This window comes from Acomys russatus, chromosome 8 (genome assembly GCF_903995435.1).
Source record: "Acomys russatus chromosome 8, mAcoRus1.1, whole genome shotgun sequence".
Taxonomy (NCBI): domain Eukaryota; kingdom Metazoa; phylum Chordata; class Mammalia; order Rodentia; family Muridae; genus Acomys; species Acomys russatus.
Genome location: NC_067144.1, coordinates 2992818 through 3004419, shown reverse-complemented (window position 1 = coordinate 3004419; position 11602 = coordinate 2992818). Strand labels below are relative to the sequence as shown.

At 59.9% G+C, this 11602-nt stretch overlaps 1 protein-coding gene across 1 annotated transcript; it reads right to left on the bottom strand.

The window, feature by feature from the left end:
• Positions 1 to 853: 853 nt before the first annotated feature.
• On the bottom strand, positions 854 to 11364 carry Scarf2 (scavenger receptor class F member 2). Its single transcript, XM_051150644.1, has 11 exons — positions 11213 to 11364; positions 6762 to 6820; positions 6569 to 6670; positions 5887 to 6406; positions 5587 to 5805; positions 5352 to 5480; positions 4763 to 4866; positions 4569 to 4686; positions 4248 to 4363; positions 2809 to 2961; positions 854 to 2165 (listed from the first exon to the last, which is right to left on the bottom strand). Exons 1-11 carry the CDS (start codon positions 11362 to 11364, stop codon positions 1324 to 1326), a joined length of 2514 nt encoding a protein of 837 aa, XP_051006601.1. The 3' UTR covers positions 854 to 1323.
• Positions 11365 to 11602: the final 238 nt, after the last annotated feature.

Here is an 11602-nt window from a genome sequence, read left to right as displayed (position 1 = left end):
GCCCTGTCTCACAACAACAACAACAACAACAACAAAGATGGTAGAGACAAGAAGAGAGTCTGCTAGAGGCAGGAGGGGGCAGGGGGAGGGAGGGTAGGAGGAACCAAAACAGATGGCTTTCAGAAACCAAGAAGGTCAGTAGGAACCATGGGGGAGCACAGGTCCAAGGCTCAGAAGGGCCAGGTGCTAGGGTGAGGTGGGATGGGGACAGACAAATGGCTCCAGAGAAGGCCAAGCCGGCTGTCTTCCCTCTATTTCCCCTCTCACAGCATGTGGAGATGAGGCCTTGTCACTGAGGACAAGGCACCCCTTGGGGCAGACAGCAGGCTCTGTGCAGTGACAGGCTGCTTGGTGAAAGCGTAGCTGGCTGGAGGCTGAGTCCAACTGCCCAATGTCCCTTGTCCTCACCTCTGTCTGACCAGAAACATTTCTGGCCTGTGGAGTCCCCTAGCCCAGATCCACCTTTCTTCCCAAGTGACCGCTCAAGACTGGTGGATTTAATACACTTCACAGTGTTCCGGGAGATCAACACCGAGACTCCAAGGTTCCGTTTAGCTGGAAGAGTCTAGAAGATGTTACATACAGGTTCCTTAAGAAGGGCATGCGTGCCCCCCACAACCTCAGGCAGGAAGTAATCAGAGCACAGGATGTGGGGAGAAGCATTTTATTAAGAAAGCTTTGGCCTGGCCCTGCTAGGAGGAGCCCATCCTGGAGGCCCCAGATGACACGGAAGCAGCCCTGCCTGGGGCCTATAAATACATCTAAGGCCACCAGAGTTGCCCCTGAGGTTCCCACAATTGTGGGGGTGATGGGAAGCCATCAATACCAGCTTGACAGCTGAAGGACGGGGGGTCTGGTGTCAGTGGGAAGGGACAAGCCAAGATGGGCTGAGACCCCTGAGGAGCAGAGACCAGCTCTCCTCCTCAGGCTCAGGTCAACCAGATACCCAGGCGCCCAGTCAATGGAAGCAACCTCTGACTATCTTCAAGAAGAAAACCATACAGCCATAGGCACCAGGCCTTGGCAAATGAGAGGCAGCCAAGAGGCAGAAGCGCTGCTGGCGTCAGCCAATGACGAGATAGCCCAGCCAAGCACGCTTTTGGCCAGTAAAAAGTCTATAGGTTCTCTAAGCCATGGCCTGAGACGCAGATTACTAGAAAAGCTCCACATCACTGCTAATGGGAGCAAGTAGGCAGCTAAAGTGTCATGTCAGGCCTGAGATCCGACCAAGCCGCGGCTGGGGCAGGGGCCAATGAAATGCCTTCGCTGCGGCCGCGCGGGGAAACGACGGCGAGCAACGCGGTGGCTCCCGGGGCCGCGAGCCTAGGAAGCTGCGGGCGCCGCGCCCGACCTGCTCGGCTCCCCCGCCGCCTCCCTGCTCTTCTTACGAGGAGGTTTCTGGATGGGGGTCTTCTTCCGAGGGGTGTCGGGCGCAGGCGCGCTGGCCGCCGCCTTCTCGAGCGCCGTGGCCTCGGATGCCTCGGATGCGCGGGCCGTCGAGGCCGGGAGCACGGAGCGCTTGGCCTTTTGCGGCGGCGGCGGCTTCTCGCGCGGCCCCTGCGGCCCGTCGGTGCGGCCCAGGCTGCGAGTCTTGTCGCGCAGCTCAGCTGCCAGCATAGAAGCGGCCTCCGGCGCGCTGCGCGGGGGACCACCCGCGTCCATGGGCTCCGAGAGACCCGGGCCGCGGCCGCGCGCTCGGGCCCGGGGCGGCGTGGGTGCGGCCGGGGCGGGGGCCTCCTCGGTCATGCCGGGGGTCTGCACCGATGTGTTGCTGGGGGTCCGTTTCCTCCCGCTAGGGCTCGGCGCAGCCTTGCGGCCCGCGGGCGGCGGTGACGGTGCAGCGGCCGCTGCGCCGTGCTTGCCATGGATCCAGGATACCTTAGGCTTCGTAGCAGGGTCTGGCGGCGGCGGTTTCCTGCGCTCGGGCGACGGAGACAGTGACAAGCCCCCAGCCTCACCCCGGGCCCGAGCGCGCCGGGCCACGCGCGCGTACAGCGCCCCGCCGGGCCCCTCCACGCTTGACGCCGAGCGCTCGCTGTCAGAGGACGCAGGGAGGGCCGCTGCCTCCTCCGCGGGCGCCCGGGTGCCCGTGGGCGCTGGGGACGCAGCGGGCACCTCTGCGAGGACAGCAGGAGCTTCCGGGTCTCGGCTCTCGGCAGCCGCCTCTAACAAGGGAAGGACAAGCGAGTCACAACATCCAAGAATAGCGCTTGTGGAGCCAACCTCCACGTGGGGCCCTCCCCTCTGCCGGAGGCCCAGCTGTCCCTGTGTGGCCACTCAGGCAGGCCTGGGACGCTCGGAGCATTACCACAAACTCAGTGGGAATCCCCAGGGTGTGGGCTGACTGTTGCGGAAGGAAGGAGGGATACTTTTGCGGGCTCAGGCTTCAGACCCTGTGCCCCTCCCTCACCACCCCCAGTCTCCAGCGTCACAGTCATGAACTTGAAGTGGATTCATGCCCTTTACGAAGTAAGGTTTCTGATGGTGAGGAGTCAGACCAAAGTCAACTAGCGGCACCAAAGTAGGTCAAAGGAGGCCAGTCCCTCCCCATTATCTGTGTTCTCCTCTGCCATTCCCTATGCTGACCCAGTCCGACTGACTGGGAACAAGCGAGCCCACCTACCTATCTCTGCACGACTAACCCCAGCAGAACAATCGCTCAGCTTTGTAGCTGCGGCTTTGTGGCCAACAACTCCTAGTTCTTAGTTTCTTGGGCCCTGATCCCCGTGCCTCCACCTCCAGCATAGATGGCCGGGGATGGGGGGTGAGGTAGGGGGGAGGTGGATGCTCATGCAGGGCCACACTCACCCTCGTGGGGCACACAGTACACGGGGCCTTCATCTGTCGTATCAAAGGATGAGAAGGAAGCCCTGGAGGACCACGATGGAGAGGGCTGCTCCAGCCCCGAGGGCGGTTCCAGGAAACTGCAGTTGAGCGTGTTGTCTAGGTCGTGATGGGCCACTGGGAAAAAAATTGAGTGAAACAGGGTGGCCGGGGACCCTGCCTTTTCCCAGCTCATACCCTTCATTAGCGAAGTGTGAACCACGTGGTCGTGAGCAGCCCCTACAGAAAACGACGGGTGGGCTGGAGAATAGGGGAGGGAAACATGGGGAGAGCTGGGTGTTGTTGGTAGTGCGTGCCTGCAGCCCCGGCACTTGAAAGTCTGAGAAAGGAGGACCACTGGGAGCCGGAGGCTAGCCTAGGCTACACAGCTGTGTTCCGGGACAACCTGGCCTACAGAAGACCCTGTCTCTAAACAAACAAACAAATGGGCTGGAGAAATGGTTAAGAGTACTGGCTGCTCTTTCAGAGGATCTGGGTTCCACTCCCAGGGCCCTCCTGGTAGCTCACAGCCATCTGTAACTGCAGTTCCAGAGGATCTGATATTCTCCTCTGGCCTCCATTGGCACCAGGCACACAAGTGTTGCACACAAAGGTGAAAGTAAAATGCCCATACACACAAAACAACTAAGAGTTTTAAAAGATAATTTAAAAATAAGAAGGAAAAGATGCAAGCCAAATGCAGCCAGCCAGAGAGCAGAAAGAGTAAACCAGGTCTTAGAAAAGACACGAAAGGCCACTACACTCCCCAGCCAGCTCCAGACTGCGCCTGGTGGGAGCTGGGGAACCCTGGGGCAAGAGTGCTGCTCCTCAGGCCCTCAGCAGCCTTCCGGTGAAGGTCCAGCCCTGGCACCTGCGCTCGGAGGAATCATGCTGCTAAAATGAACCAGAGCATTTTTGAGCTGTTTCCTTTACCTCCTAAGAGACCGAACGGTCCCCATCAATCTTCAGAAGGAAAGTTGCCTAAAGGGAGGGGCCACCTCCTTGCCTGTCATCACGTCAGAACGTCTACTAGAGAATCCGCAGGGGAAGGGGACCGGCCTGCCCTTTCCCGGGGAGGGCTCCAGGAACGTTGGGAACCAGCCAAACTGTTGGGTGTGCGTCACTTCGCGGTTCACCATTCACACAGACGCCCGTAGAGCTCTACATCTCAATGTAGAGACCTACAGGTCCGGTAGCCTACCAGGCAAGCACTCCTGGGTCCCCATGCCTCCCGCATCCTAACCTCTTCCCACACATCTACGACTCCTCCTTTCCTTCCTCTAGTCGCACCTTTCCACTCCCACACACATTTAAAACTCAAGCCCCCCCCCCCACTTCTACACTGAATCTTGTAGCCCGTTATACCATTTTCTAGAAGCCTCCTGTAGTGGGTTTTCCCTGAGTCCAGGAACCTACATTCTCACCTACGACTTTGGGCAGCTTCTGCCTGCGAAGCGGGATTCGGGGCAGCTTCATGCTGATGCGGCTGAAGCTCCCGCAAATGCGTTGAGGTGCCTTCTTCCTTCCAAGCGTGAGTTCCCTGTGGGGGCGGGGCCTGAGCGAAGGGGCGGGGCGGGACTGGGAGGGGCGGTTCAGTCTCGGTGGGAACAGAAAGGGGAGGGCCTGAAGAAAGAGAGGGCTGGGCCCTGCCCCAGGGGTGGGGTCTGGGTTCAAGAAGCACACCCAGTCACAGAAAGCGTGCGACCTAAACCAAGCAGTGGGTGGGGGCTGACTTGGGGCCTCACCGGCGGGCCGAGTCCTTGCCCCGGCAGGCGCAACAGCAGCCGAGCAGCGAGAGCAGCAGACCGAGGAGTAGCGTGAGCAGCGCGCCCGCGCCCATCACACCTTTGCGCTGATTGGTCTCTGTGGGGAGCAGCGGCTCAGCGCAGGATCAAGCACCCCACTTCATTCCCTGGCCCGACGTTCTTCACCCACTCACCCAGGTGGCAGGCACCGGTAACCGGGTCGCATGATTCCTCGTGACAACTGCAGGCCTGGGCGCAGTCCACGCCGTGGAGCCCAGCCGGGCACGTTATATTACAGCTGCAAAGTTTTGGGGATTAAGGAAGGCCACGGTGGCTCTCCAGAATGCCTGCTTTCCCCACAGCACCGGCCGCTATCGCTGGCTGGTCCCGGGTGCCTTAACCAAGCCTCCAAGAATCCATCCTCTAGAGACTGAGCCCCACCCCCACCTGCGGGCGGGCACTCACTTGATAACTAGTATAGTAATAAATGTGTGTGCTATCTGCAGGAGAGAGTCTGAAGGATGAAGTGTGGGGTACCGGGGTCTGGCTGTCGTTTAAGTGGAAAATGGAGATCCCAGTCCAGACCACTGACTCGATCTACATCATAGCTGTGTCACCTCAGGATGTCACTTGGCTAGATTGCAGTCTGAGGACAGGCTTCAAATCTGACACTGCCCCCAAGGGCTTGCTGACACTCCCTACTGGAGTAAGGGTTCCTGAGGTCTGGCTGGAGGCCCCCGTGTCAGGTACGTATTCCCTATCCCTCTCCAGATCCCCACTCACTGAGGTCCGTGAACACCAGGGCTGCAAAGGCAGCGCCCGGACTGGAAGTCACAGTGGCCGCTGCCGCAGTCAGAGCACACGAAGGCACAGTCCTCACCATAAGTCCCATTACTGCACTTGGTCTCGCACCTTGGTATCAAAAGAGGAGGAATGAGGTGAAATGTAAGCCAAAGGCCTACAGAGCCCACCGTGCAGCGACTGCGTGTTTGGGCCGAAGCAAACATGGGCTGCTCACCGGTCGCCGATCCAGCCCGCATTGCAGCGCGTACACTTGCCGGTGACATGGTTGCAGGCGTGCCCGTCGCGGCAGGGTGGGCAGCGGTGGCCACAACCCTCCCCGTAGAAACCAGTGGCACAGGGTTGGTCACATTTGGTTCCGTTCCAGCCAGGTTCGCACGTCAGACAGCGGCCTTCGGCTACCGTGCACGGCTGCTGGCCTTTGCATTGGCCACACCTAGGGAAGGGTCAGGAAGCTGGACCGGATGGAACTCCGCTTCACCCTTCCGCCTTCCCGCCACCGGGCCGGTTCGCTTACCGACGGCGACAGCCCAGGCCGTAGAAGCCAGCGGGGCATGGCTCGCGACAATACTTGCCGCGGTAGCCCGGATCGCAGGCGCACGTGCCGTCCACCGGATGGCAGCGACCGCGGAAGCACTGGCAATAGCGATCGCAGCGCGCACCGAACGTGCGTTCGCGACACTGGCAGCGGCCGCTCTGCTGCTCGCAGGGCGACGAGTTGCAGGCGCACTGGTTGTTGCAGCTGCGGCCCCACCAGCCTGCGTGGCACAGGCAGGCGCCAGTCTGTGGATCGCAGCGCGACGTAGCGCTGCAGTAGCACGCGCTAGCGCACTGCGCACCCCACCAGCCCGGCTCGCAGCGGCACGCGCCGCTCCGCGGGTGGCACGTGCCATGCTGGCACTGGCACGCATGCTCGCAGCGGGCACCCCAGCGGCGAGCGTGACACGTACACTGTCCGGTCACGTCCTCGCACTGTCCGTGAGGGTGGCAACTGCACCTCTCCTTGCAGTCGGGGCCCCAGAACTGGCGCGGGCACTCTGCAAGAACCAAGTAGGAAGTTGAGTTGTTAGTCTGATACATCCCACCCTCGGCTCTGCCAGATCCCCAAGGCCAACCCACTCCAATCTCGCCTCCCTATTTAATTTCTCTAGTTTCCCGCCAAACGTCCAATACCCAACCCCACCTCGCCCCACGCTCACTAGTGTCGCAGTTGGCGCCGAAGTAGCCATGTCGGCAGCGGCACTCGCCTGGGCGCACGCACACCTCGTTTTCTGAGCACGTGGAATTGCCTTCACACACAGCTGCAAAGAAGATGCGCTGAGCTGCTGCGGAACGTCTTTCCACCTCCGCCCTGGACCCGCCTGCACAGCACCCCCAAATGCCCCCACTCACCGATCCCACACTCATCCCCCAGCTGTCTCCAGCCAGCGCAGCACGTGAGCACCTGGGAACTGCAAGCAGAGGAAGGGCGTCTGAGCCTGACGCCTTCCTCCTAGCTCCTTCCCCAGCTTTCACGGGAGTCCTGCCTTAGGGAGGTAGTGGACACCCAGCCTGACGCCTGCCAGACAGTGGTAGGTGAAAGGCGCACATTTCTGAGGCCAGAGGTGCATACCAAAGGAAGAAAGAGCAAGCCCCTAAAGAGCTCACCTCCACTAACTGTCATCCCCAAGATTAAGAAACAGGGGCAGCAGCGAATTCTAAATAGGGAGCCATCTGACTCTTAGGACCTTCTGAAACAGGTCTAGCACATCTTTCAGGGCTAGGGGCCTAGTCAGATGGGTGTTGGGGACCCAAATGTAACACGACTGTGTTGGCACCACTGCCAGATGGTCCCAAGGGGCACCTGGATATCCACGTGGGGCTAAAACCCAGGGTGGAAGATCATCTGAGAGGGGGCCAAGTTTGGACCCTGCAGAGGCAGGCACCTGGGACCTTACTGTAGGCAAGAGAAACTACACACGGGAGACCTCCCCTCTACCGCCCCCTCCCCCAGTAAGGAAAGTAGACTGAGGCCCAGTGCCTTACAGAGGCACGGAGCCTGGAGTATCTACTTGTATTTAATGGCTTACTCATGTTTATTTGACCTTAAACAGCACATGGTATGTCAGTTTTTCAGGGGATTTTGTTGAGGATGGAATCACCCTAGAGGCCGAATTTCTCACTGCAACACTTCAGGGTGGTACAGCCTGGAAAATCCTCAGGTGTCAAAATGAAGCTAGGGAGGGTGCCTTGGGATTGAGCTGGGTGTGCCCACCATTAAGATAGAAGAGGCTGAATGGAAGCTGTAGCTTCTTAGAGCTCCGTAAGGCTCAGAATTTTGCCTCAGTCCTACAGGAATGTAGCACCCCATCTATATTTTTTTTGGGGGGGGTGGGTGTGCTTCCTCTGAGGCTTGTGGATTTAGAGCCCAAAAGGGGTTCGGGGTAGGCTGAAAGGAAAGAGTCTCTGCCCCAGACCAGTGTGGGGTAATGGTCACACTGTGAATAGGTTCCCTTCCCAGCCAAGAAGTTTGATTCTCCCTTGGATCAAAGTTGGGACCTGGGGGACAGGGCCCATAAAGACTTTAAACTAGGGGAACAGGCTGTGCATAGTTTGCACAGAGAGAACTGGAAACCACAGAAAAAATGAAACAGGCCTGTTTTGCTGCCCCCACTGGTCCACCCACCTTGCCCCAGGGATGCCAAAGACCCTCTCACTCCCACTTGGTCTGGACCAGACTCTTTCATAGTTGTTTCCCTTGCCAGGTGGCCTGCTATGAGCCCCCCACCCCCATGGTGGTGGTGGTGGCCTGCTGTGAGCCCGGGGTGGGGAGGGGAGGACAGTGGTTCCTGCCTTCCATGGCTGGCCAAGTACATGGTTCTGTGGCTGGGAGCCTGGTTCTAGGGCCCCACCCAGTGATGTTTGATGGGTGGGCCAGCACAGGTTGGAAAGCAAACTGCAGTAAACTGTGTGCATCTGAGCTCTTCCCTCCTGCCAAGTCCATGGGTCCCATTCTTAAAACAACAACCATTTATCTAACCCCCCCCTTTTGTGTGTCTGAAAAAAGAGGGAGCCGCACAAACCACTCTGTGCACCTCGAGACCGAGGACAACTTTGGAAGTCACTTCCCTCCTTCCACCACGAGGGCTCTGGCAATTGAACTCACGTCATCAGGCTCCTTCACCCATTGGGTGAGCTCAGCCCCCTCAGGTCCCACTCTTCAGCTAAGGGGCCTGCAGCTCAGAGAAGCTAGGTTCCTGGCCTGCACGAGGCGGCAATTTACAGTAATGGAAGGAGGCTACCGGATGCCTTGGAGAACAGCCGGCAGCCATGAGCAGACCCAAGTGCGGGTTCACGCGGGGGGGGGGGGGGGGGACCACCAATCTTCGATGGTGATCAGGGCGGTCTGCTGAGCTCATTCAAGATCTCACAAAGGCAGGCACTCGCTCTCTGAGTGAGGAGCATCAGACTCCAAGAGTATGTGTGTGTGTGTGTGTGTATGTGTGTGTGTGTGTGTGTGTTGTTAGGGTGATGCCTGGGGCCGACTCCCTAAGACTCCCATGTTAGAGCCCACGCATTAGATCGATGTCTGTCTCTGGTCACTCCCAGATCCAACCAAGGAGGCTTCTGTGCCCACCCCCTTCTCTGGGTCCCCCACCTGTCTAGCTCTCCTACTGCCTCCCGACATGGCTCTTCTGTATCCTATCCAGGCCAGTTTCTTCAAAGAGCTCCCCCAAGGCCCCACCATGTACCGACCAATGCCCTGCCCTGGGATCTGCTACGGTGTGGGCTGTTTCCTCAATGCTAAACATGCTAATGCAGTTGCCCACGGGATGACATCACAACCCAGAGAACTCTGGAGTGTCAAAAACAAAAACAAAAAAACCCAGCCTCCTCTGTACTCTGTCTCCTCTGTCTCAGGTTGCCCCTTCCATGCTAGGATCTACTGAGAAGTAGACCTGCTTTCTCTTCCAGGCTCTCTCAAAGTTGGGCTCCGGCCTCCTTTCACCTCCTAGCTAGCCCACGTTCTCCTCTGTGCCTGGTTAGGGGTCCCCTTTGTGAGCAGCAGACACACCTCACGTGGTCCCGGCATCTCTTCAGTACACTGCCCACCCACCCCCAGCATTTGCAGTGGTTCCAAGGTATGTTCTAGAAAGGGGAGGGAGTGTGGGTTGAGCTGTGCCCCAAATGCCCTCAGGACTGCCTCCTTGTCTCCTGTAGGCCTGTGTTCATCAGCGCTGATCATACTAAAGGAAATGACATTCTCAACTCCAAAAAGCACCTGAGAGAGAGACAGGGCACTGGTTTCTGCTGCAGCGTCCTTGCACTAACGGGCTGTAAGCACAGTAGGTGCATGGCATGCTGTACTGGCTGAGCTTGCACCTCCCTCTCCTGGGCTTTATGCACTGTAACCAAAAGGATGGGCCAGACCTCAGGTGTGCACAGTCTAGGGACCATTCTTCCCACAAAAGTTCCACACACAGTCACGACACCCACTCCCATCTCCAACACCAAGAGCAGAAGTCCACTGCAACCCTATTTTGCAGAGTTGGAGACAGACCCAGAAAATCCAAGTATTTGTTCAGATCCAGACAGCTGGGGCAGCCTGCCGCCAGGGTTTAAAGGCAATCATATCGTGGTTGTGGGTTACAGAGGCAGCCCCCCCCCCTCCTGCGAGGTCTGCAGGCGGGAATATTAGCGGCCAAAGGCACCCCCACTCCAGCTCAAAAAAAGCTTGACCCACCACCCGAGAGCCCTCTACCAGCTTGTAGGAAAAGAAGGCCTAGTGCGGGGTTGACTGCCCTCTCCAGGCATCGCCCCGCCTGCCTCAGCCGCTGCATTCCTGGGGCCGGGGAGGCCCGGGACGAGGCGGCAGCGGCGGCTGCGATGCGAAGCAGATGGCTAGCCAGGCAGGCCCCCGCCTCCGAGGCGGGGCTCACTGCCGGGAGTGGTTTGTGTCGTCTCGACCCGATTTCGGAAACCGCGCGGTCGGCTAACAGCCCCTTGCCTACTTTGACTCTCCCAAACCCTGGCTGATGTTTCGCACCCCAGGGGACCCCATCCTGGAGTCCCAAAACAGCCTCCCCAGCACCAGCAGAGGCGCCCCACTGCGGGTTCCTCGCCTCTTGCAGAGATGCCTTGACTGCTTCGTGGCTGGGACCAGTTGATGATAAGTAGGCTTCTGCGCCTATTTGGCTTCGCTCTTCGCCCTCAGCGCAAGCTCCGGTTCCACTGCCTTCTGCCTGGGCCTGACCCACACGGCTTCCCCAGCAAGGCCCTCTCAGAGACTCACCTCCGCGCACCCAGTGTCCCAAGGAACTGACAGGGGCTCCCACGTCCTCCCCATCCCCTGTCCATCATTGTCCTCAAGGACTCCGGTTTATGGTCCACCGTGAGCGGAGGCTTTTCGGTGCTCACGTCCACCCCGCGCTCGCTCTACCAAGACAAATCTGTCCTTCCATGTCTAAAGCTTTCCCGGTGCCCAACTTCGCCCTTCTAATCCCGACTCCAGGCTCAAGCCAGTGGCTCCTGGAGCCTGTGCACACGCTCTTCCCTCCCTCGGAATGCTCTTTCTCGGCTTGCGAGTAGCTCTTTCGTGGTCTTTCCTGACATTTTGGGCACCACGTAGTACCCTTCTGGGCGCCCACAGCACCCCGTTATCCCCTCAGGTGATTTCTGGTCCAGCCGCCCCTCGACGCACCCCGGGGGCCCAGGCTTGGCCTGGAACAGAGCCCAAGGCGCAAGGGAGGCCCGAGAGGCTCGCGTAGCCACTTTAGGGGGGTCCTCAATAGTTCGGACCGAAATGAGGCACCGCTCCCCCCAGCTCGCTTCGCACCCACGCCTCGGACAGGCCCAGCTCCTACCCGGGCGCGCGGCACACGTTGCGGCCTCGCGGGTTCAACTCCTGGGGCGCCGCGAGACCGGGCAGCAACCAGAGCAGCAGCAGCAGCGGCGGCGGCCCTCGGGCTCCCTGGCACCGCGCCGGCCCGGCCCCCCGGGACCCTGCGCCCTCCATGAGGCGCGGGGCAGGCGCGGGTGGGCGCGGGTGCGGCCGCGGCAAGGGCGGCCGGAAGCGGAGTGCGAGGCCGGGCGGGGGGCGGCAGGAGGGGCGCCGGGCCGGGCAGGAAATTCCACATCGGCTCCCTGATCCTGGGCCAGCGCAGCCGGCCAGGCGGCAGCGCCCGCCCCGCGCGCCAGACCCCACCCTCCGGCCGCGCCTCCGCCCCTTTGCTCGGCCCCCGCCCCCACCTGGC

What these genes read in the sequence shown, in the direction of transcription:
- Scarf2 (XM_051150644.1), bottom strand. Translation starts at nt 11,364, where the DNA reads ATGGAGGGCGCAGGGTCCCGGGGGGCCGGGCCGGCGCGGTGCCAGGGA. An exon ending in AACGTGTGCCGCGCGCCCGG is followed by an intron (nt 6,821 to 11,212) that starts GTAGGAGCTGGG and finishes CTCTGCTTGCAG; the next exon opens with TTCCCAGGTGCTCACGTGCT. An exon ending in GGCAAGGACTCGGCCCGCCG is followed by an intron (nt 4,364 to 4,568) that starts GTGAGGCCCCAA and finishes CCGCCCCCACAG; the next exon opens with GGAACTCACGCTTGGAAGGA.